This window comes from Physella acuta, unplaced genomic scaffold (assembly GCF_028476545.2).
Source record: "Physella acuta isolate Inbredline_101_S28 unplaced genomic scaffold, ASM2847654v3 ptg001276l, whole genome shotgun sequence".
Classification (NCBI taxonomy): Eukaryota; Metazoa; Mollusca; class Gastropoda; family Physidae; genus Physella; species Physella acuta.
In genome coordinates this window covers 1-26114 of record NW_026732791.1, presented here as the reverse complement: position 1 = coordinate 26114, position 26114 = coordinate 1, and the positions used below count along the sequence as shown (strand labels likewise).

The 26114-nt window shown below is 41.5% G+C and overlaps 2 protein-coding genes across 5 annotated transcripts in view; one reads left to right on the top strand and one right to left on the bottom strand.

The window, feature by feature from the left end:
• Window positions 1-15214, bottom strand: part of LOC131957890 (spondin-1) — a 60898-nt gene extending 45684 nt beyond the window's left edge. For all 4 annotated transcript variants that reach the window (XM_059322713.1, XM_059322717.1, XM_059322715.1 and 1 more), the window contains exons 1-3: window positions 15112-15214; window positions 13158-13303; window positions 8323-8396 (exon numbers count right to left, since the gene is read on the bottom strand). In XM_059322713.1, the coding sequence (XP_059178696.1) occupies window positions 8323-8396; window positions 13158-13303; window positions 15112-15180 (289 nt within the window). In that variant the 5' untranslated portion in view covers window positions 15181-15214. The remainder of the gene's footprint in view (window positions 1-8322; window positions 8397-13157; window positions 13304-15111) is intronic.
• Window positions 15215-16743: 1529 nt separating this feature from the next.
• Window positions 16744-26109, top strand: LOC131957896 (uncharacterized; the record flags this gene model as incomplete). The annotated part of the gene is given in 9 exon segments (XM_059322729.1): window positions 16744-16855; window positions 17143-17305; window positions 18484-18653; window positions 19034-19142; window positions 21462-21547; window positions 22051-22204; window positions 24151-24227; window positions 24672-24888; window positions 25957-26109. Coding segments are annotated over 8 exon segments (1008 nt in total). The 5' UTR covers window positions 16744-16855; window positions 17143-17215.
• Window positions 26110-26114: the final 5 nt, after the last annotated feature.

Below are 26114 nucleotides of genomic sequence, written 5' to 3'. Positions count from 1 at the left end.
TGATGGTCGCGTCCTGTCAGTTCATTCTGATATATCTCCATCTTGTACACTAAAGTCAAGTGCTAAATGACATAATCCTAATGTAGGCTAAAATCAAGATTGAAATCATCTAATCATAATGTATGGTAAAGTAGAGTTCAAAAAGTCCCACTGTCTCAAGGTAAGCTTTATAGGATGACTATCAGCACAGGAATAGTAACAAATACTGGGTAGACCTTAGGCTAATCGTCGAAAAACAATCTATTTATGTAAAGCACAACTCAAAGAAGAAAATTTTTTTTTTAGAATTAACTCTAAGTGAGAAAGGTGGATTGATCTAGCTTGGCATTTGCTAAGCTATTAGTCGCGTTAAATGCGATTTAAAACTTGCACACCACTCGGCCCTATAATATTTACACGCAACCTTTTTCACATAAAATACATTTTACATCATCAAACAAAGCACATACCCAACATTCACAGAAAACACATTTCCAACATTCACACGAAACACATTTTTAACATTCACACAAAACACATTTCACATTCACCCGAAACACATTTCCAACATTCACACAATACACATTTTAAACATCGCACAAAATGCAGTGCAAACCTTCACACAAAACACATTTCCAACATGAAAGAAAACAGTTTATACATTATAACAAATCACATCCTTGTAAGCGTTACCTCAGAGCGAGCTTTAAGCTGTAGTTTATAGAGAAACTACAAGATACAAACCATAAACTATGTATCCAAATATCCAGATGTCACATTAACATATTCCTATTTAAACAAATTGAATACAGATAATTAGAACTTCATAATTTCCCAAATAGAAACACTTTAGATCACATGCAATTCAGCATTCGATTGAAGGACATTTTAACCCTTTTACAACGGTAAAACTATCTAGAAAAATGTAAAAAAAAATCTCTTTTAAAACAGCATTTCATTAATTATGATGTATAAACGGAGGAAAATAATATATTTATAATAATAAAGGACTCATAAATTATCTCATCAAAATCACTGCGTTAGAGTACTAAAAATTAAAAATGTAGTTTATGCCAATCGCACCGATAAATATACCGCAGATGAACTGCCGCACCTCGATGTTCCACTATCAAAGTGTCAAAATTTTATGGCATGTAGATCTACATTAATTCAACACCGGACGCTAATAAAAATATTATTTAAAAACCCGTTTGGAAAAAAAACCAATTAACTTTTCCCTCCAAGGTAATTATCTACTAGAATCTAGATAAATATGAAACAAAATATATCAGATTATTTTATTCCTTAGCTACAATTTTTCAACAGCAAAATTTAAATATGTATGGCATGAACACGTTATAAATCCAAAGAATGAAATCCAGCAGTGTCGTAAAGAAGGAAAGTATAACTCTGGTTAGGTTTACTCCCCGGGTTTTCTCCCCTTCTCGCAGAATTCAGCGGCAGACAAGCGCTGTGAGCACGGGGAGTTAGTTCCCTTGACGTACGCAAGGCCAGCCGGGGTGAGAGGGGCAAAGGTAATGAATACGTCATGAAAAAAATGTTCTCGTATTTTTGACTTAATGATACAAGATGGATTAAAGGCTATATTTTTTTTTTTTTAAAGTAGTGTATTGATATGCAAGAACGAAACATAACAATGACATGAAATTCATAAAATTGTAATTTAGATTAGCTTTTAAAAATTCACAAATTAAAAAAAAAAATTGTTTTTTTTCATTAATAAGCGATGTCTATAAAAACGAAGATGTAGATGTGTTTATATAACAAAGGTGATCCAAAAAGGTCTTACTAAATAATAGTAGACTTGTCATAAGCCTAAACAAAGCAAAGTAGTTTCTTGTTGTCATTTTCAATATTCACTTGTATTAGTGACTAGTATTTTGTCATAAGAAACGAAATGACATCTGACACCTAACGTTTGGATGTGTTGGGGGGGGGGGGGGGGGGTAGGGGTTTGTAGATCATGGGGGTGGGGATGGTGTAGGAAGATTTTAGAGGAACTAAAAAAATGTGTACACTTGAAAACAACAAAAACAACTCATTTCATTTGTATTCCAAGACATACATACATCTAAGATTAAAGTCAACAATGTTTATCACCACACCACTAGAGCTTAAGATGTACATCTTAGTCTTAGATTCAAGTCAATCATGTTTATCACCACATTACCAGAGCTTAAGACGCGGTGGGGTGTGGCCATGAGAACCAATTCACTTGTATAAAACATACACAATGACGGTATAAGTCCAACCTTGAGTTTCTTGCATTATTTACAGTTTTCTTCAATTACATTAATGTCTTCCTGTCGAATTTTTCAGTCTAAATTTCTATACAGATACAATGACGGTATAATCCTAAGTCCAACCTTGAGTTTCTTGTTTGGTTTATAGTTTTTTTTTCTTTTACATTGACGCATTAAATTTCTAAATCTCAGTAGAATGTCTTTCTTTTGAGTCTTTAAGCCTAAATTTCTCGATCTCAACTAAATTTCGAAGTCATGGGTGAATTTTAAAGTCTCAAAGAAGAATCCAATCACATTTTTAAAAGGCGTTTAACATATTTTAAATTAAATTAGGTATCCTGATATATTATTTTCCCTCTCAAAAGTACTTTAACGATCAACACTTTAGGTCATTGAATTAGACAAAATGTAAACGGTAATTTAATTTAACTTAATGAAGTACCTACAGGCTCTTGACTTACCGTAGTACTTTTCAAACAATTACAAACATGAAAAACAACACGCAAAAAAAAAAAAAAAAAAAAAAAAAAACATTACAAAAAAGTAAATTTCCGTACTACACCGTAAAACTTCCGGAAAATTAAGCAAAGCAGAAAATGAGCTTAAAGGTTTAAACCCCCAACCCTCTCCTTCCCTTCCTCCCCACTCGTCACTAATACTTTAGCTAATGACCCAAACTTGTGCCGGGTCGCTGTTTACGCCCGAATTATCTCCCCTCTTCAAAGATCTTTCCCGACTCGACCAGTCATTATAAAACGATCAGATTCCCGGACCCGCTAATAAACGAACGTTCGATGTTATCTGTTTGATATCTTTCGCACCTTCTCTAGAATTTTCTGCCTGCTAGCGCATACAGCGGTGGTGACGTACTCGGATGGTGGGGAAAAAAACAAAATGGTAACCGGAAGTGGCTAAATTTAGAAATGCAGAGATGAGGGGTGTAGTTACGATTTGATGTAAAGACCTTCAGGTGTTTGGGGAGTACATAAAAAATCATTTACCCAAGGACATCTATACTTACACAACATACACGTAAAAAGTTACGTATAGATTTTACAGGAGCTTGGTAGAACGCATGAATTACAAAATGAAGCTACTGTTTTCTAAAGTCGTAGGCACAACCAGCGGTGTGTTTTTCCAAACGCTTCTGCTTTACGAATTTAACTTTGAAACCTTAATTGGGGTTAAGCGACTTTAAAAAAAAATCCACTATTGATTTCTACTTTAAAGAGATTTAGAAACAAATTCATATTGTATGACACTACCCCCCTCCCCCCCCCCCCATCCCCCCACCCCCTACCCCCCTCCTCCTCCCCCCCCCCCCCCCGATGATTTGTCACAGAGGTCATACACAGCCATACCAGGCAAGGCTAACATCCACTGGCAGTTTTTGGTTTATAGATTACGGTTTAATAGCGATTGAAAGCTAAACTGATTTTAAAAATTCTGGGAGGGAAGGGGAAGGGGGGAGGGGGCGCGTTGGTAACCGGAACTATTCATTTGGTAAATGTGTGTTTAGGTAGTTTGGGATGGGTTTAGATTGGTATGACAGGTGTCAAATGGTGTGATATGGGTAATGTAGAAGATCATGAAAGAGACAACATATGCCAGATATTATTATGATAAATGCGCTAATGAAATACTGTACCACTAACAACGTATAACGTTATATACCATTATACTTATACGGTATTATTGCTACCGGCTACAGCCCCAAAACTGACCTTACAAATTAGCATAATAATTAAAATGACAGCTACAACCAAACAGTACTTTACAACCATAAGCCCCCGTGATTATCTCTTAGGTTAATTGCCATTATTTTGAGCACGTTTTTACTTCAAGGTGTGCTTTAAAGGTGGACGACAGTCTCACAAAAATTAATAAATTCCTAGCTCGGTTGGTCCTTGTATAAAGTGTGGTCTGAAGAAGTACTAAAAAGTATTTATTAGTAAAAGAAAATATATTGGTATATATAAGCGTGGCCTGGCGGTAAAGCGCTATGTTGTTAAACCAAGATTCTCTAGTTCAAAGCCGGGTTCAAGTCAGTAGAACGTCCCTGAGTCCACCCAACTCTTATGAAAAAAACAAAGGGAAACAAAGGCTACTGTGCATAGTGCTGACTAAACTATCGCTTCATATGCCGATGTCTCTGAAACAGATGAGCTCTACTTCATCTGCTCCATGTGTCTTGGGCACGAACGGGAAATTATGGTACTTGTATACTCATACTAGTAAAATATATGTGTACACAAATAGTGGTAAAAAATTTACTTCTACACATATGTTGGTAAAAAATTCGTGTACACACATACTAGTAAAAATACACATGTACACAAAATCTAGTAAAAGTATATTTGTACCTATACTGCTATAGATATTATTGCACGTATTTTATTTATAATATACCTTAACTAAGTAATATACGGGTAGAAATACCATTGTACACATTTACACAGATGTGCCAATATTAAGTCTAGACTGTTATAAACTTGTAGGCCCACATGCATGCAAGTAAACCAAACAACTACATTTCCATTTGACACGCGGACAATAAAACAACGACGCCATAATTCTTAGTTATGCAACAAACCTACAAACCCCACTAAATTCTCCCTTAGACTTAGCCAATATATAGTTTTATTGTGAGAAAAAACACCGAAAACTGTGTGAAGAACCGCAGACAAAACGGAACCCACACGTGCCATAACTATTTCAGTACTTCTCGTCTTACAGAGTTAGAGTTATCTGCCCACCAGTTTCACAACTGGAACTATAAAGTCAGCATGAACTGAAACCGAGAACCCGAATTGGATTCTATTTTCTTGTAACAAAGGGACATAATCTATGCAGGGGGCGCCGCCGGATTTTTAGTTTTGTTTGTAGTTGTAATAATGTTTAGATTTAGCATGTGTGGTATTTGCAGATGATAGAAGAATAGAGAAGGAATTTTTGGATGAATTGTAAACTAAACAATGGCTGGCAGAGAAAGTTCAGATTTATCTAGAAAAGACATAAATTTCGGAAGGCGGTGGGGGGAAGGGGGGGGGGGGGTGATGAGTGAGTAGGTTGTGCTATAGCAAGACTGGAATGAATCCAGCTAGTGTGTCTGTCAAGTTTGTTGTGTAAGTCGGTCTATCCTTTGATTTGATATTCTCTGCTTGATTCAAGGGCTGTGGGGTTTTACTCTTTTACTCTAGAGACTTTTTCTAAAGCCCAAACTGTTAGTGTTTGGACCTTGAGATGACTTTGTATAGAGATTGTATAGAGATGACTGGACATAGAGATGACTGGACATAGAAGTGACTGGACATAGAGATGACTGGACATATTGATTACTGACATAGAGATGACTGGGGATGACTTTGTATAGAAATGACTTTGGATAGAGATGACTGGAGATGACTTTGTATAGAGATGACTTTGTATAGAAATGACTTTGGATAGAGATTAATAGACCAGGGGTCGGCAACCTTTTGAAGCGGAAGAGCCAAAAGTTGCAGTTTTCAAAATTTCCCTGGTTTTAAAGAGCCACTAGCATTTTTTTTATTTCAAATATTTTTTTTTATTAAGATTATTAGTATTTGTTCAAGGAGCTGGAGAGCCGCATCTTGATATCAAAAGAGCCGCATGCGGCTCGCGAGCCGCAGGTTGCCGACCCCTGGACTAGACATAGAGATGACTTAGACACATAGATAACTGGACATATATTAGTAATATTACTGTACATAGAAATTAATGAATACTGGAACAACTGAAGAAACCGTCGATGACTAGATAAAGAGATGAATGAGCACAAAAATTAATGTATAAAGAGATGCCTGAATGGAACCTAATAATACCAGCAGACTGATTGACAGGTAAAGGGCGCTAAAATGTAAGCCTACATATAAGGTGGTCTGTGTGGGCTATACCTACAGTGTACAATATATAAACATTCAACCTCGACTTGACTTTTGATGAGTTTAACTCTTTAAAAAATTAGGCCCTATATTATCTCCCTTAGGGCCACCAAGAGTAAAAAAAAAAACAAGCTGTTAACAGTGATCGGGGAAGAGTTCACCCGCCTGAGCATTCATCTTTCAGCACATTCTAGAACATTTTCCCCCCAGAAAATTGAATTTGATCCCAGACTTGAAGAAAATACGCGCGTGGTTCTCGTCAGATCAACTCAACACGGCACACGCCTAATTTCTTCACTTCGGGTTAAATTAGCAGGGGCGGACAACTCAAGCAAGGGGAAGTAAGTCGTAACAAAACAAGACAGACATTGTTAAAAAAAAACGGATTATCTCAAGTAGATAATGGTGAGCGGAAGGTGAGTTTTAAAATTATGGGAAGATCTACAATTTAAAAAAATAGTTTTCTTGATGGGTATTATATAGTTTAACAATAAGGGAATATAATTGTGACTAGTGTTTCAATAGTCACCGTACCCGAAACTGGTATGTGTATTCAATGTGCAACATTAAAATTGTTGCACTAATACACTGAATCACATTGTAAAGGATTGACTTCAGCGTCTAGATACCAACCTGATATGCTGAATGTGGAGGGGGGAGGGGGGTCTTGATTATTTAGTATGTAATGTGATGGCGTGGTCGAGGTGTAGAGAACGTGAATGGTAACTTGGCAGTCTCGAGTTTGATTCCAGAGTCACGCGGAGGCTGGCCACAATAACTTCTCACACTTCATCGTCATGGAAGCACGTGAACACCACTTCACCTGCCATGCCTTCTTTCCCTAACAGGTCACTTAACATTTTTTTTAAATTTAAGTTAAAAACGATTCAAAAGTCGACTCGTAAATGCATTGTTCCCGATTTTCCATGTAGTATACTAAATTTGTTTCTATATATAAACATCGTGTATAAAGATACCTTACCACCTCCAAACTACACCTAACGCCCAGGCTATACATACACTAGTATCTGTTCTATAAACCTAATCTAAAAAAACATATTTCGATTACTATCCTTATGGGCGTTACATATATTCATTTCAGTTTTTCTACGTATTTTAAGGATTCGAACCGAATCTGCTTGTCTGTTATATATGCACGATATCCGACAATCAATCTCTACCACCCACAGCTCAAATATTTAACATATCCAACTTAGCCTTTTTTTATTTTTTTTTTTATTTTTGCAAAGTAAGGATTTGAACCGCAACTACCGGGCTATAGAGCTACACGCGCTATCCCACAACCACTTTACACCACACCCCTACCTTCTGTGAGTAAATATGTTTCAGCACCGCACAATCGCATGTCTTGACATGAGACCACGCTTGATGCTATCACGCTAGCTCACACCACGCTAGATCTTCCTCCACTCCTCACACACGCTTACAAGGGCAATAACTGTTCCCAGCCTCGCTATCGTAAATCTGACCGCACGTGAACACACGTAAATATCCCTGACGCCCTCTCGCGCCCCCCGAATGTTAACACCGTCGTCAGTGACGCGGTAACCAAGGCGTGAACTTGCGCCAGTGCGCCAAAGGGAATTAACTCGTGATTAGAAGTGCAAGGGGGCATAACTTCGCCGGACCGGAGAGATGATGATTTATAAGGGAGGGAAGTCAGTGTTATCCCAGCACCGGAATATGATAGGAGTTACGTTTTCTTATTAAGATAAACATTTCACCGACGAGTTATACACGGCAACACTAATTTGGTTTATTTTAGACCAACGTCCATCACACATGCATAGTTACCTCCCATTTTAGAATATTTTTTCACAGGTTCATTTAAAAAAAAAAGGGCCAACCATAAAAGACGATCCGAATTAGAGGATCCGAAATTTAGTGCAAATTTTAGTGTGTGTGTGGGGGTCATTTTAGGGGAGGGGGTCTGGGTTTCTGTAACTATGTGTGAAGGAGGGGGCGAGGGGGAGCGTGAGGTCATTTAGTATAAGAAAGTGATGAATCCTGCAAAGCATTTCATATTCACGCGTTGTTTTTCTCTGTTTTTGATTTGTGTAGTGCTTGCTAAGGAACTTGTCTTGAGGCAAATTTGAATATTTAAAACAAAACACACACATACATCGCTTTCTTAATAAAACAAAATGCGAGCTTACCTTCCTCACAGATGACTCGATGTAATCGACCCTCGTCTTTATACCAAACATCCGAGTGTTCAATCACAGTAGCGCTGAGAAGAGAGAAACAACGTCCAGTTATAAAACTCAGTTATGTGACAAACGTTGTTGTCTAATCAAACACAAATTGGTGTATGTGTATGTTAAGGAACAGAGTAAATTATGTATTAATAAACTGTCGAATATAGAAACATATACGCAACCATTAATTATACATATTATACATACATATATATGAGTATTCTTCTTTTAATTAGTTTAATTATAGTCTTTTCTTACGGACTGTCGTCATAATTTGTAAGAAGAGATGAAACCCTATAGCCCCACCCTGTGTTGGTGAAGCCTATACCACCAGCCCCACCCCCCGCCCCACCCTGTGTTGGTGAAGCCTATACCACCAGCCCCACCCCCCGCCCCACCCTGTGTTGGTGAAGCCTATACCACCAGCCCCACCCCCCGCCCCACCCTGTGTTGGTGAAGCCTATACCACCAGCCCCACCCCCCGCCCCACCCTGTGTTGGTGAAGCCTATACCACCAGCCCCACCCCCGCCCCACCCTGTGTTGGTGAAGCCTATACCACCAGCCCCACCCCCCGCCCCACCCTGTGTTGGTGAAGCCTATACCACCAGCCCCACCCCCCGCCCCACCCTGTGTTGGTGAAGCCTATACCACCAGCCCCACCCCCCGCCCCACCCTGTGTTGGTGAAGCCTATACCACCAGCCCCACCCCCCGCCCCACCCTGTGTTGGTGAAGCCTATACCACCAGCCCCACCCCCCGCCCCACCCTGTGTTGGTGAAGCCTATACCACCAGCCCCACCCCCCCGCCCCACCCTGTGTTGGTGAAGCCTATACCACCAGCCCCACCCCCCGCCCCACCCTGTGTTGGTGAAGCCTATACCACCAGCCCCACCCCCCGCCCCACCCTGTGTTGGTGAAGCCTATACCACCAGCCCCACCCCGCGCCCCACCCTGTGTTGGTGAAGCCTATACCACCAGCCCCACCCCCCGCCCCACCCTGTGTTGGTGAAGCCTATACCACCAGCCCCACCCCCGCGCCCCACCCAGCAAGCACCCAGAGATATCAGAAAACGTGGAAGTCAAGACCCGAACAACGATGCATGTTGCCAAATAATTACCTCTATGATCTATACACCCCCCCCCCCCTCCACACACACCACCACAGTGCTGAATCTGTCAAGTAGCAAGAACCCTGTTATTTTTTTTACATGGCGACTCGCCAGTTGGGCGAATTATTTTCCCAAGGAAACCGTCTATACTAAACAAAACTCTAAACAGTGTGGACAAGCCTCCTATCGTTATAAGCCAGACATGAACCCATATATTAAAGTTATACTTCCAACATCTTCAACAGTACGGTCCACGTATCTAAGTCAGTGGCGGAACTAGAAAAAAAGGGCCACCCCGCAAAAAAATTGTTGGGCCCCATATATATATATATATATATATATATATATATATATATATATATATATATATATATATGAATGACACTATATACGAAATACGAACATGAATACTCGTTACGATCGAAATTTGAAAAATATTAAAAATTCTTAGTTTTTATTTTTAATAAAAACATGTTAACACATCATTTGTGTGAGTGCCATTAGTCTGTTTTGAAATTCTCTGTTTTAATGTCTGGCATAATGCTCCCTTAATATAAAATATGGCTGGTGGGTAGGTCACCAATTAGTTCTTCGGCTTATGCAAAAAGTGCTTAGCAAGTCGGCCAAAAGAATATGAAGCATGAAAGCTTTGTATGTGTAATGGTTTCTCGCCTTATGTTTATTTTTGTTTTTTTTTAGCATTTATATTATTAGTTTTTAATACATTTCCTTTTTATACCATGTCATTCTTTATTACGTTTTTTTTTAAATATTTAAGAGAAGTGATTGCTTTTTAATTTGTTTAGTGCAAATCTATTAAAAGTTTCTTAAGAGCACACATATTCGACTATTTAAAAAAGGGAAATAAGTCATGGAAGTGGTTTGAACGGTTGAGTATCTTTCACACTACAAGTCTATATATTTTTTTCCTTTACGAAACAGCATGTGTTGGTTATTGTAGAACAATACTACTGTATTAGATCTTTTTTTTTGTTTTTACTAGAAAATAATTTTTTTAACTATAAAAAATTGATTATGGTCGGCCATGGGCCCCTAAACGGCCTGCCCCCCCCCCCCCCCGCATTGCGGGGTCTGGCGGCACTGTAGTTCCGCCCCTGATCTAAGTCCAACCTAATAACACTTTGTTAATTAAAATTAAAATTTATTCTGAAAAAATGTTTTACATTTTTTCTACTAGTTACAACATGGTATTATGACTTGTGATTGTAAAATGACGGTGAAGCTTTGTAAAACACGTTAATAAATAGTGAAATAAAACAATAACAAAATGAAAAAAAAACCAATGTCATAGCATTTTATTCCTGACGGAGCTGGCAATGCTACGGGTACCACGTGACCCGTGCACAATGTGTCATAGCGAGGCAGCTACCTCGACCTTTGGAAGTTCAGGCTTGAGATCGCGCTACGTAAATATTATCAAACATGAAAGCCACTGTGTCTTCAAGGAAAACGAAATCCGACCAAAAAAAAAAAAAGTAAAAACCACTGGTAGCATGGATGGACTTCCGGCTGTCATACTACATATAGGAAACTCAAGTATGCTGTTCAAACTGTTTGTTTTAATTTCGTGTTTGTTAATTATGACGTAGACCACTTGCAGAAAAGTTGTTAAATGGACTTCCGGACATTATAAAAAATATGGTAAAAAGTTAAAGTATATAAAAGAATATATTTTTTTAATTATAAATTCAATTTTTTTCAGGGGGGGGGGGGGGGTAGAAGATGACTGGAAGAAACTCTGCTTGCGAACTATTCTCAACTATCTAATCCACGCCACGACCCCTTTAAGCATTAGCCGTCAGTAGTAATTAATGGCCATTTAATTAAAACAGTGAGCACAATTGTATCTTCACAACTATCGCTATCTTAACCCTTGCCCTAACAAAAACTAAACAAGATTTTCTCTCCTCTAACCGTTACTTCGTCCATTTTTTTCAATGTAAACTGTGGGATATAAATTTATTAAATGGGAAAGAGAAAACTGCGAATTCAAAAGGAAAAAAAATCGTCTAGCATATTCGTGATGCTCCTGTTAAAATAACTGATTCAAATAGGGTAGGGAATGGGGAGGGGGACGTGCGGGGGGAGGGGGGGAATCCCAAGGTTTATTTTTATGTAGAGTTTATTATTTTTATCTCGCGGTGAGTAGAAATTTACTGCTCATCCATGGGCAGATAACTTGTAAAACCCGTGTAGCAAAAGAGAGATCACTCTGTTCTAATGAAGATTTAATGCGCGGGCTGGAGTTATTTAAAGGGGAATAACAGCAACATTTGCTTTCTTTGCTTTCTGGTATCAGATCTCCAAGGTCATTGCATTAGACGAAACTGCACAGTCATTTCATATGTTACATTAAAAGAAAATTAAATGCATTTCTTTATGCAGAGAATGTAATTGAAACAGAGATACTTGTAATTTGTAAACAACGTTGAACCCGTTTGTAAATTGAAACAGATTGTTAAATGGTCCTATCAAAACGCCGAACAAAAATTTCCACTTAAAAAAAATATTGTTATAAAAAATTCTGAAGCTCCCACCCCTATAACTGACGAATTACCTACCGTGCCTTCTTTTATTTTAAGATAATACGTGTCTTATTTACCAATGAATTAACGCATCTTTTGTACTAATATGTGTCGTATTTTAGTATTTACCAATATATAATGGATCTTCTTTAATGCTATGGTAATATGCGTTTACCTCTAGGCAATTATCAACTATTTTAACGTGCTGTCATTGTATTAACGTGTATTTATTTTATTTTATTTTATTTCTTAACCAAATCAAGGCTTCCAATTTCATAATTACTTGCTTCGTATGGATTTTCTCCATATATAAGGAAGTTTTTTCACACAGTACTGAACTCCAAATTACAAGCTAACTTCTCATATAAGGGAAGTAATCGCGAAATTACAAACTCGTCAATATATATGACGGTTAACTCCCTTTCAATATATAGGCATGCATTTGTATGTATGATACACATAATAATACACAAATTAATACGGCCAGGCGAGGCTCTATTGCCGAGGACAGTAATCTAGGAGAGGCAACTCCAAAATCAAACAACTGTAGGAAGTCAAAAAATACCGTAAGGAAATCAGTAACTGACGACAAAGTAATTTTTACTTCTAGTATATTTCTTGACGTTCGCTATTTAAATTCAAAGAAAAAACTTCTGTCTTTCTCGTTTCAAATAATTTATCATTGCGTTTTTTTTCTAATACTTGTAAAGACCTATTGTTTATTAATTAGTGTGTGCGGAACAAATCCCAATTTGAAACATATCCAGTTTTTATGAGTCCAATACAAGCACGCATGAACAGAACTTTAGAACAACGGATGTAACACGAAAAACATGGACTTGAAGTGTATGTTTAAAGTCCACTACGAAGAACATTTGGACAGAACTTCTAAAACTTACTTGAAGTGTATTTTAAAAGTCCACTACCAAGCACATACGGACAGAACTTCTAGAACTTACTTGAAGTGTATGTTTAAGTATTCTACCAAGCACATACGGACAGAACTTCTAGAACTTACTTGAAGTGTATGTTAAAAGTCCACTACCAAGCACATACAGACAGAACTTCTAAAACTTTCTTGAAGTGTATGTTTAAAGTCCACTACTAAGAACATACGGACAGAACTTCTAGAACTTACTTGAAGTGTATGCAGCCCGCCCCAGGGACAGGGGCCGTCCACAAGAACTTGACTCCTGGCTTGTTGACCAGGTACCGGTGGGATATGACTGACTTCTCACAGGTCTTGTCTTCCTTCAGGTCCTGGACTCTGATGTCTGTGGATGTCTGGTGGAGAGGAAGAAAACAAGGTAGAGATTTAAAGGGAGAGGATGGTGTGGTCGGGTGGTAGAGCTCACGACTGCTAACATGAAAGTCGCGGGTTCGGATCACGGGCTTGAGTGCGTAGAACGAGACCACTATTTCAGAATGGTGGTTGACTCACTTTAGATGCAAGTGCGGATGGGCATAGTACTGACCAAATTATTACTTTGTTTGCCGAGGTGATCGAAACAGGTGAACTCTACTTCATCTGCCTCATCTGTCCTGAGCACGAACGGGAATAGATGATGAAACATTTTGTTGGAAGAATGTTAGTTTGAGTATATGTGTAAAGACTTGCTAGAAAACGTAAACAGATAGGGGACAATGAGTTATCTGAACAGTGTTTCTTTCATTCTACCCCCCCCCTCCCCCGCCACGAATGAAACAGAATTTATATAGAAGATATATATTTTTTTACCCGTGTCCCCCCACCCCAAGGAGAAAAAAGTCTGAAAGAAACACTGCACCTCAAGATATGAGGACAAACATAACGACATTATTATTATTAAGATAGAGGGCCCATTTGTATATCTAGCCATATGTGTTCTATCCTTAGCAAACAGGTGACACAATTGCAGGATAACTTCAACATATTTTTAACAACAACTTCAAAGCATGCCTCGAATATTATGCGTACGTCAGGCGTTTAGCCTAGTTATTTTAGAATCACTTCTGACGTCATACAACCGCCCACAACACCCGTCCCCCTACACCGCACCTTCACTGCTTTTATTTTCCCCCATCGTTAAAATAAATCACGGGATCAGATGGCTAGTAAAGCTAACTTCGGTATGCGGTGTGGGCGGCGTAGAAGAGATTCAAATTTTTAAAACAACAAAACAATTAGCCTATTTTGGCGTGACAGAGTTAAGCTTCCTTAACCAAAGATACCAGATCTAACGTCGGCCATCTGGGCCATCAGGGCCATGCTGGCCAAGTTAAAGTTAAGCTTCCGTAACTCGCGATACTAGATCAATCGTCAAACATCTGGGCCAACCAACCACTGGGCCAACCAACCACCCGCTGGTTGGGAGATGTAGCTGTAGCGGGGTGAAGCGATGTGATGCGGTTGGCTGATAACACGAAAGTTTTGTTAGGGGGAGGGGTGTGAGGGGGAGTAGCGAACATCAAAGAAAGTTAAAACAATTCGTCTACTTGTTCTGCACAGGTGTGGGGTTATTTAATTGAGATTTTATTTGTTTCGGAGAGAATTTTTTTGTATTGTACAAAATGAAAACAAATTAGGATTGATAAAAAAAAAATGAGATTTTTTTCTTTCACATTTTGCTCTTAGTTAACTTTACGTCCTTGCCGTTATGGGTGGAAACTTGTGAACGAAATTTCACACACTTGTACCGAACCGTTTTTTTTTTCTTGAAACGTAGGTCAAGCTTCGACGACAAAACAATGTGACATGAATTTTTAAGAAATTAATGTTTACAAAAATTATTTTATTATTTTTTTATTGCTAATATAAAGCTTGCTATTAAAGGCGTTTTATTTATATAAAACAATCTTTTATTTTTTAAATAATAGATTTTTTAAATAATGTTAGATGTAAACATAGTTTGAAGGTGTAAGACGATTTTCAGAACTGGAAATCAGATCATATCGTTGTGTTGGAGTTATGTTTAAAAAAATATTTTGTCTGGCTAAAGCGTGCTAATTATACATACAGCAGCGAAAAAAAAATAATTTGAACATAACCAGAAATTAACTTTTATTAAACAACACCCACACAAAATTAAAAACTGAATATAGCAACGACTCACATCAAAAGATCCAGGGACGTAGCTGTTGCCCTTTTTGTCAGTAGCTGTGACGGACACCATAAGTCCCATGAGTCGCTGCCCTTCTGTAGATCCATTGACGATCACTGTGAAGAGAAGGGAGACAACTTTAACTACTGCTAGGCTTTTAAATGGCAATTTAAATACATTTTATGTCCGTCCCATTAAAGAATAAATTTGTAATTTGTGTAACTAAAATCTTTAATTATGAAAAAATAGCGGCTAAACAGAAAATTAAAGAAAGACAATAGTTTACGTGATGAGTCAGCGTCATTTAAAAAAAACAAACGAAAAAACGAAACAAAACAGTAAAGTGTACTGAAGAAATAATAGCAATTTTAATTGCCAGGTTTCAAATAAAAATAATAATCATTAAAAAAGTTTTAAAAAACCCACGTTTTCTGATTGAACTAAAAAGTAGAAAATAAATACTATACATCACAATAATGCAAGCGATCACTCTACTATAAGCGATGAAAAACGTGGGGCGCCGAAGTAAAAGTTATATTACTATTGATTAGATAATACTATTGACTTTTATTAGGGAGCTTGTAGAGAGTCAACAGTATTAGAAACTGTAAGAAAATCACGGCACCCCACGTTTTTCATCGCTTATAGTAGAGTGATCGCTTGCATTATTGTAATGTATAGTATTTATTTTCTACTTTTTAGTTCAATCAGAAAACGTGGGTTTTTTAAAACTTTTTTAATGATTATTATTTTCTACTTTTTAGTCTTTGTCTGTTTGTTTGCATTGAAATCTTGCTATCGATTTTATCTTTTCACTTTTTTTTGGGTAAACGAAGACAACTCGTAAAAAGACAACTCGTAAAAAACGAGAGACCCTTTCTTCTTCGGTCTCAATCGCAAGTGAATGATTGTCAGAGGTTAGTTGATAGCGGTTAGGACGAGGGCTGGTTACTGACTAGAACACATAGATTTGAACCCGTGTCGAGTGGGATAGCAATCGTGTGCCCAACCACTCGACCATATCGTCTCCCCCAAACTGGCCACCAGTGGTAATAGTTACCTCCTGTAAGTTTAAAGTCGGTTCAAACTAAATTATCTGCCCCTAAGCCTGTCGCGACGTGGGATCGTTTCGCGTCACTGCGCGCGGCAAGAGAGAGGCGAGCTACGCGTCGCTCGTTTTTTTTTCTAATGGCTCGCAGAGGAGAATTATATATATAGATTATATAGCGGTCTAAAATGCTCAATAAAATGTTTCCATTGATCAATTTAGTAATAATAACAATTGAATATTCTATGGTCATCCAAAAGAAAGCTTCCCTGAAAATTTCAGCGCGCTAGCTAACTGGGAAGTGCCAGAAATTTCGATCGCAAGATTTGATTGGAAAGACAAACAGAGAAAGCAAGTTAAAGAAAACGTGGGAAAATAGAGAAAATCAAAGTAGTTTAATGACTTTGTGAAAAGAAAAAAAGTAGAAAAAGTGTGAAGTAAGTTAAATAGCATGATGTAACTAATTGCAAGTTGGTTGATCGATATTTCGAATTCAACCATATTTCACATTACGCACAGAACGGGAATTCCCCGACAATGTCTATTCAGATGCTCGTGCGGATGTGATGTTTTTGTGCAGTCCTGATATTGACAACTTTTAGAGACGTGAGAGAGAACTTGCCACTGGAACAAGTTCCCCACCCCCACCCCAACACTCAAGGACAGGGGGATTGTGTGTGGATTGCTTGAAGACCCATGAGTTGTAAGGTTAGTGAAACAATAGGTCAAAGCCTCTATAGGTCATCAGGTCATGAAGTCATAGCCTATAACTTACTTTATGGAAAGCTGTGATAGTTGGGACCGTCTTGCTTTTAAATCATATCCTTATAATGATAATTTTAACCTAATGAATTGGTATTTATTTCGACTAGAGTTATAAATAAACATAGACATTATAACTAACATTTTTACCATGATAAAGTTTGTGTGAGTATGGCTAATTGCATGCACTAATTCAGGACTACCATGTTTTTCATTCCCCCCATAACCTCCAGGAAATTTTGTGAGTAGAGCGTTACAGTGCGAGTGCTTTGATTGGTCCCCAAGTAGTACCGGACACGCTTCACAATGATGAAAGTACAAGGTAGACAGACACGGGTATGGACACAGGTGCACAGAGGGAACAGTGGCTTAAGGCCCTTGCTAGGCTCTTTTAAGGCACGGTGTTCTTTATATAAATACACACACATGCATATACATTCATTTTAAAATCGGCTACATCTGTACATGTATAAACATATTCATTTTATATATATATATATATATATATATATATATATATATATATATATATATATATATATATATATATATATATATATATATATATAGGTATATATATATATATATATATATAGGTATATATATATATATATATATATATATATATATATATATATATATATATATATATATATATATAATATTTGTTTGACACTTAGATTCTACACACAATTACTTATATAACTAAACATATATTATTAAACACACTCACACATAAACATAGTTATACTATATATATATATATATATATATATATATATATATATATATATATATATATATATATATATATATATATATATATATATAATTATATATATATGTATACATATGATGTTTTTCCATGTATAAGTAAGCACACATTAAGTGTTTGACCTATGTGTATGTATCACCACCCAGGCTGTACCCTGTAACCTATGTGTATGTATCACCATCTATTCACTGCCATGTAACCTATGTATGTATCACCATCTATTCTCTGCCCTGTAACCTGTGTATGTATCACCACCCAGGCTGTGCACTGTAACCTATGTGTATGTATCACCATCTGTCCTCTGCCCTGTAACCTTTGTGTATGTATCACCACCCAGACTGTACCCTGTAACCTATGTGTATGTATCACCATCTATTCTCTGCCATGTAACCTATGTATGTATCACCATCTATTCTCTGCCCTGTAACCTTTGTGTATGTATCACCATCTATTCTCTGCCATGTAACCTATGTATGTATCACCATCTATTCTCTGCCATGTAACCTATGTATGTATCACCATCTATTCTCTGCCCTGTAACCTTTGTGTATGTATCACCACCCAGGCTGTGCCCTGTAACCTATGTGTATGTATCACCATCTGTCCTCTGCCCTGTAACCTATGTGTATGTATCACCACCCAGGCTGTGCCCTGTAACTTATGTGTATGTATCACCAACCAGGCTGTGCCCTGTAACCTATGTGTATGTATCACCATCTATTCTCTGCCCTGTAACCTATGTGTATGTATCACCACCCAGGATGTGCCCTGTAACCTATGTGTATGTATCACCACCCAGGCTGTACCCTGTAACCCAGAAGAGGCGCCATCCAGCGCCACACTGACCGAGTACACCTTCGATGGCTACGAACCCTCCCGCTGTGTGTCCAGAAACACCTACTCCGAGAGGGTCTGCTCGCTACGTCTACCCCCCACGGGCGGCCCCGCGGACATCGACTTTCTCAGGAAGTAAAACATTTTATTTGTAGTAGTTTGATATTAGTGCAGTTTTTTTTTTTGCTTTTTTGGTTGGGTCGGTTAAGCTCATAGTTGCTGAACCGAAAAGCCCCAAGTTCAAACCCTGATGATATTCGATAGTTCAGGACAGCTGTTTCTCTAGGAGAGACAACTTCAAAATCAAACAACTGCTGCTTTGTAGTTTGTTCTTGATTGGGCAAAGGCTATGGAAGCAAATCCAAAAAGAAAAGCAGGCTGAAATCGGAGTCAACGGCCTCGATGGCTTATCAACATGTTCGGTAAAAGCAAAGTGTCGTTGAATGTAATTTGACTACCACAACTACTGATCTATAGAAGACAGAAACGAATCTCAATTTTTTTTCCCCCAACAGTCGGCTTGGCTTTTGTTTGCCTATGGAGGAGCAGGTCATCAGGACACAGAGGTGCAGTCTACAGTTCTTGAGGAAGTACACACGGGAGGCAGGGGTTGGATCTTACGGCGTGAGTTAGGGTCAGGGTCGTGCTAGGGTTGTATGGGGTTGAGTTAGGGTTAGGGTTGCCTGGGCTTGAGTTAGGGTTAGGGTCGGGTTAGGGTTGCCTGGGCTTGAGTTAGGGTTAGGGTTGCCTGGGCTTGAGTTAGGGTTAGGGTCGGGTTAGGGTTGCCTGGGCTTGAGTTAGGGTTAGGGTTGCCTGGGCTTGAGTTAGGGTTAGGGTTGCCTGGGCTTGAGTTAGGGTTAGGGTCGGGTTAGGGTTGCCTGGGCTTGAGTTAGGGTTAGGGTTGCCTGGGCTTGAGTTAGGGTTAGGGTCGGGTTAGGGTTGCCTGGGCTTGAGTTAGGGTTAGGGTTGCCTGGGCTTGAGTTAGGGTTAGGGTTGCCTGGGCTTGAGTTAGGGTTAGGGTTGCCTGGGCTTGAGTTAGGGTTAGGGTCGGGTTAGGGTTGCCTGGGCTTGAGTTAGGGTTAGGGTTGCCTGGCCTTGAGTTAGGGTTAGGGTCGGGTTAGGGTTGCCTGGCCTTGAGTTATGGTTAGGGTCGGGTTAGGGTTGCCTGGGGTTGAGTTAGGGTTAGGGTTGCCTGGCCTTGAGTTAGGGTTAGGGTCGGGTTAGGGTTGCCTGGGGTTGAGTTAGGGTTAGGGTTGCCTGGCCTTGAGTTAGGGTTAGGGTCGGGTTAGGGTTGCCTGGGCTTGAGTTAGGGTTAGGGTCGGGTTAGGGTTGCCTGGGCTTGAGTTAGGGTTAGGGTCGGGTTAGGGTTGCCTGGGCTTGAGTTAGGGTTAGGGTTGCCTGGCCTTGAGTTAGGGTTAGGGGCGGGTTAGGGTTGCCTGGGCTTGAGTTAGGGTTAGGTTTGTCTGGGCTTGAGTTAGGGTTAGAGTCGGATTAGGGTTGCCTGGGCTTGAGTTAGGGTTAGGGTCGGGTTAGGGGTGAATGGGCTTGAGTTAGGGTCAGGGTCGGGTCAGGGTTGCCTGGGCTTGAGTTAGGGTCAGGGTCAGGTTACGGTTGTATGGCCTTGTATCGGTTAGGTTTTATCTACACTAGACTACATGAATTAAGATTATGTGTGTTTGGGTTTAGATTTGTATTAACATCAGCTAAGATTGGTATGTTTGGCTGGTACCCCGAAGGTCTCGAGTTCAGATCTCGGTTTCCAGCTTGTAGGTGTCCAACTATAAGGGTACCTCAGTTGCGTTGGGTAAAGGCGGCTGGGCATAATGCTGACCACACCATCCCTTCATACGCCGGGGTCAAGAAACATATGAACTCTTTATCATTTGCCCAATAGACCGCTAGGTCTGAAAGGGGAACTTTACTTAAGATTGCTTTACTTTTAATTTGTCTACAGGGGCTTAGATTGGTTAAGGGTTTAGTGAGTTTGTCAGCAGGGGCTTAGATTGGTTAAGGGTTTAGTGAGTTTGTCAGCAGGGGCTTAGATTGGTTAAGGGTTTAGTGAGTTTGTCAGCAGGGGCTTAGATTGGTTAAGGGTTTAGTGAGTTTGTCAGCAGGGGCTTAGATTGGTTAAGGGTTTAGTGAGTTTGTCAGCAGGGGCTTAGATTGGTTAAGGGTTTAGTGAGTTTGTCAGCAGGGGCTTAGATTGGTTAAGGGTTTAGTGAGTTTGTCAGCAGGGGCTTAGATTGGTTAAGGGTTTAGTGAGTTTGTCAGCAGGGGCTTAGATTGGTTAAGGGTTTAGTGAGTTTGTCAGCAGGGGCTTAGATTGGTTAAGGGTTTAGTGAGTTTGTCAGCAGGGGCTTAGATTGGTTAAGGGTTTAGTGAGTTTGTCAGCAGGGGCTTAGATTGGTTAAGGGTTTAGTGAGTTTGTCAGCAGGGGCTTAGATTGGTTAAGGGTTTAGTGAGTTTGTCAGCAGGGGCTTAGATTGGTTAAGGGTTTAGTGAGTTTGTCAGCAGGGGCTTAGATTGGTTAAGGGTTTAGTGAGTTTGTCAGCAGGGGCTTAGATTGGTTAAGGGTTTAGTGAGTTTGTCAGCAGGGGCTTTGATTGGTTAAGGGTTTAGTGAGTTTGTCAGCAGGGGCTTTGATTGGTTAAGGGTTTAGATAAGAGCTTAAATTGGTTTGGTTAGAGCTTGTCTGCTTGGAATTATATTTAGATCATGTTTTAACATTACTATTCTATTGCAAAAGTTAACAATACTTAGAAGTTCTGGACAATATCCTCGTCAATAGCACAACAACAATACACACCCCTTCCATCCTCTTTTAACATTTCATTTCTTCAGTTCCGCTCAGCAATGACCTACCGTAATGTTCTAGACAGCTTCCTCGTCTATACCACATCAATACCCCCCTCCCCTTTTAAAAATTGAACTATATTTCTTCAGATACGCTCAACGACAAGGACGTCTACCGCGATAAGTAAAGAACAAAGCCGACGAGAATCTTCAACTAAATACTCAACCAATTCCGGGTATTGTTTTCCCTTCATGTGTATCTTTTATTCTTTATTCCGTAGTTAAAAAAAAAGTTATTTTAAAACGTTAAGTTAAACGTGAAAGTAAAACGTAACGGTAAAACGTTAAAATAAAACATAATGGTAAAACGTTTAAGTTAAACATTCCCACCCTAACGGGGTGTCTAGCACCTTCAAGATAAACCAAAACACTAACCATCACGCAGTTCAAAGACCTAATGTTAAATGGAGTCAAAGGTTAAAGTAAAACGTTCAAGTTAGACTTTAAGTTAAAACGATACGGTAAGGGGTCATCAATTTATGACGTACACACGGGAGAGGGGGGGGGGTGTCCGAAAAAAATATGACTTGTGGACGCATATGGAGTTTTATAAGAAAAATAAGTGAATTTTTGTGGAGGGGGGGGGGTTCCAAAATCCAAAAAAATTGTGGACGTCATAAATGGAGTACCCCTTAAACGTTAAGCCCCCCCCCCCCTGATGGTGAGCTGTACGTCACAGGGTGACCGGAAGTTCCAAGAGGCGCTCCTCAGGGTACAGCAGCACCAGCGAGCGTGTATCCGTCAAGGAGAGGGAGAAGATGCGGCTACAGGCCAAGAAGAGCAGCGACGCCAGGCGGATCTCAGAGCTGGAGAAGATCGTCTTTGAATGTGAGGTAGGGGGATAACAGTGGTGAGGTAGGGGGATAACAGTGGTGAGGTGGGGGGATAACAGTGGTGAGGTAGGGGATAATAGGGGTGAGGTAGGGGGATAACATGGGGTGAGGTAGGGGGATAACAGTGGTGAGGTAGGGGATAAGAGTGGTGAGGTAGGGGATAAGAGTGGTGAGGTAGGGGATAAGAGTGGTGAGGTAGGGGGATAATAGTGGTGAGGTGGGGGATAACAGGGTGAGGTAGGGGGATAACAGGGGTGAGGTAGGGGGATAACAGTGTGAGGTAGGGGATAACAGGGGTGAGGTAGGGGATAACAGGGGTGAGGTAGGGGGATAACAGGGGTGAGGTAGGGGGATAACAGTGGTGAGGTAGGGGGATAACAGGGGTGAGGTAGGGGGACAACAGGGGTGAGGTAGGGGGATAACAGGGGTGAGGTAGGGGGATAACAGGGGTGAGGTGGGGGGATAACAGTGGTGGGGGCTACCAGGGGTGAGATGGGGGGATAAGAGTGGTGAGGTAGCGGGGGGGGGAGGGGGGCTAACAGTGGTGAGGTAGGGGGATAACAGTGGTGGTGGTAGGGGGATAACAGTGGTGGGGTGGGGGGGGATAACAGGGGTGAGGTAGGGGGATAACAGGGGTGAGGTGGGGGGATAACAGTGGTGGGGGGCTAACAGGGGTGAGATGGGGGGATAAGAGTGGTGAGGTAGCGGGGGGGGGAGGGGGGGCTAACAGTGGTGAGGTAGGGGGATAACAGTGGTGAGGTGGGGGCTAAAAATTGTGAGGTAGGGGGATAACAGTGGTGAGGTAGGGGGATAACAGGGATAACAGTGGTGAGGTAATGGGTTAACAGTGGTGAGGTAGGGGGATAAGAGTGGTGAGGTAGCGGGGATAACAGTGGTGAGGTAGGAGGATAACAGTGTGAGGTAGGGGGATAATAGTGGTGAGGTGGGGGATAACAGGGGTGAGGTAGGGGGATAACAGTGGTGAGGTAGGGGGATAACAGGGGTGAGATAGGGGGATAACAGGGTGAGGTAGATGGATAACAGGGGTTGAGGTAGGGGGATAACAGTAGTGAGGTAGGGGGATAACAGGGGTGAGGTAGGGGGACAACAGGGGTGAGGTAGGGGGATAAGAGTGGTGAGGTAGGGGGCTAACAGTGGTGGGTGGGGGGGGGGATAACAGGGGTGAGGTAGGGGATAACAGGAGGTGGGGGGATAACAGTGGTGGGGGGCTAACAGGGGTGAGGTGGGGGGATAAGAGTGGTGAGGTAGGGGGGGCTAACAGTGGTGAGGTAGGGTGAGGTAGGGGGGATAACAGTGGTGAGGTGGGGGCTAAAAATTGTGAGGTAGGGGGATAACAGTGGTGAGGTAGGGGGATAACAGGGATAACAGTGGTGAGGTAATGGGTTAACAGTGGTGAGGTAGGGGATAAGAGTGGTGAGGTAGGGGGGATAACAGTGGGTGAGGTAGGAGGATAACAGTGGTGAGGTGGGGGGATAACAGTGGTGAGGTAGGGGGGATAACAGGGATAACAGTGGTGAGGTAATGGGTTAACAGTGGTGAGGTAGGGGATAAAGAGTGGTGAGGTAGGGGGGAAACAGTGTTGAGGTAGGGGGATAAGAGTGGTGAGGTAGGGAGACAACAGTGGTGAGGTAGGGCAAACAGTGGTGAGGTAGGGAGACACAGTGGTGAGGTAGGTCAAACAGTGGTGAGGTAGGGGCTAACAGTGGCGAGGGTAGGGGCTAACAGAGGCGAGGGTAGGGGCTAACAGTAGTGAGGTAGGGGCTAGCAGTGGTGAGTTAAGAGCTTAGAGTCGTGAGGTATGGGGTTGACAGTGGTGAGGTAGGGGACTAATAGTGGTGAGGTAGGCTAACAGTGGCGAGGTAGGGGGCTAACAGTGGAGAGGTAGTGACTTTTGATTGATTATCCCTTTTCTTACATCCCGAAAGGCCAAATCAGAGGCGAGCTCAGTAGATCAAAACTTAAACCCAAAGATGAACACGGTTCGAAATATTGGGGACATTAAGTAAGTCTTGGGACATTATTTTGGCGATATAAGGTTAAGTCATGTGTGTAACTTTACAAGAAATAAATTATATTTAGTAAGTCATATATATATATATGTCTATGGTTGTTGTTCGTTGTGCGTTTTACTATACATACATATATATATATATATATATATATATATATATATATATATATATATATATATTTTATATATATATATATATAATATATATATATATATACACATATCAGGAACACAGACCCAGGCTCAAAGATCAGCAAGCATAGACAGAGACTCATTCATTAAATACTTATCTTCCCCCTCCCTCCCCCCACTCCACTACTCCCTCTCCCCCCCCACTCCACTACTCCCTCCCCCCTACCCCCCCCCCCCCCCACTCCACTACTCCTTCCCCCCTACACCCTCTCCCCCCCCCTCCCCCCCCCCCCCCCCCCCCAGGTTGATTGAGCGCCGTATGAGCCGACAGATCCACCTAGACAAGATCGCCCTGAAGGCCAAGACGTCCGCCCACCACGACATGCGGGTGGACGACAAGCTCATGTCCCACCACGAGTCGGACAGCAAGCTGACCCAGGACGTGCGGCAGGCCATCGAGATCAGCAAAGAGTTCGAGCGGAAGAACAAGGTCCGGCGGATCTCCCAGCTCGAGAATGTGGTCAGTATCGTGGGGGGGGGGGGGGGGGGGGAGGGGGGGAGAACAAGGTCCGGCGGATCTCCCTGCTCGAGAATGTGGTCAGTATCGTGGGGGGGGGAGGGGAAGAACAAGGTCCGGCGGATCTCCCAGCTCGAGAATGTGGTCAGTATCGTGGGGGGGGGGGGGGGGAGGGGGGAGAACAAGGTCCGGCGGATCTCCCTGCTCGAGAATGTGGTCAGTATCGTGGGAAGGGGGGGAGGGGAAGAACAAGGTCCGGCGGATCTCCCAGCTCGAGAATGTGGTCAGTATCGTGGGGGAGGGGGGGGGGGAACAAGGTACGCCGGATCTCCCAGCTCGAGAATGTTGTCAGTAGCGTGGGGGGGGGGGGGGGAGAACAAGGTCCGGCGGATCTCCCAGCTCGAGAATGTGGTCAGGATCGTGGGGGGGGGGGGGGGGGAGAGAACAAGGTCCGGCGGATCTCCCAGCTCGAGAATGTGGTCAGTAGCGTGGGGGGGGGGGGAGCGGAAGAACAAGGTCCGGCGGATCTCCCAGCTCGAGAATGTGGTCAGTAGCGTGGGGGGGGGGGGAGAACAAGGTCCGGCGGATCTCTCCCTGCTCGAGAATGTGGTCAGTAAGCGTGGGGGGGGGGGGGAGAGAACTCGTGGACATGGTATCGGGGTGGAGCGATACTTCGTGGAGCTGGTAGTGTCAAAGCCGTTCCATCGTGTAGCCGATATCGATAACGCTACTTAATATGTCCAGTGTTCTCTTCCACTTTTTTCTCCGGGGGGGGGGGGGGGGGGTCAACATTTTCCGGGGGGGGGGGGCGGGACACTGGTAGAAGTATATTTTCATTATAAATTCCATTTCGTTGGGGGGGGGGGGGGGGGCTCTCCGAAGAGATGCCTGGAAGAAACTCTGAATATGGCTAGTACCGACGATAACGATACTTCGTGTACTGGTATCGCTGATAACCATATTAAATAAGGCTGGGGTAGTTGTAAACGGTTTCTCTTTGTGAAGATAATACAATTTCTTTCCTTGATGTTAACGTGAGAATTATTTTGAAATTTTTTGTTTGTCGACCAGCGCAAGAAGATCCAATTAAATATGTCGCTGGAATGTCTCCAAGCCTCCACGGACGAAGACGAGGAAGAAGAAGACGAAGACGAAGGGGACTTTATCGTCTGGTGATGTAATCGTATGACGAAAGCATTCGAAAGGCCCTCTAAGACCAACTGATCGCA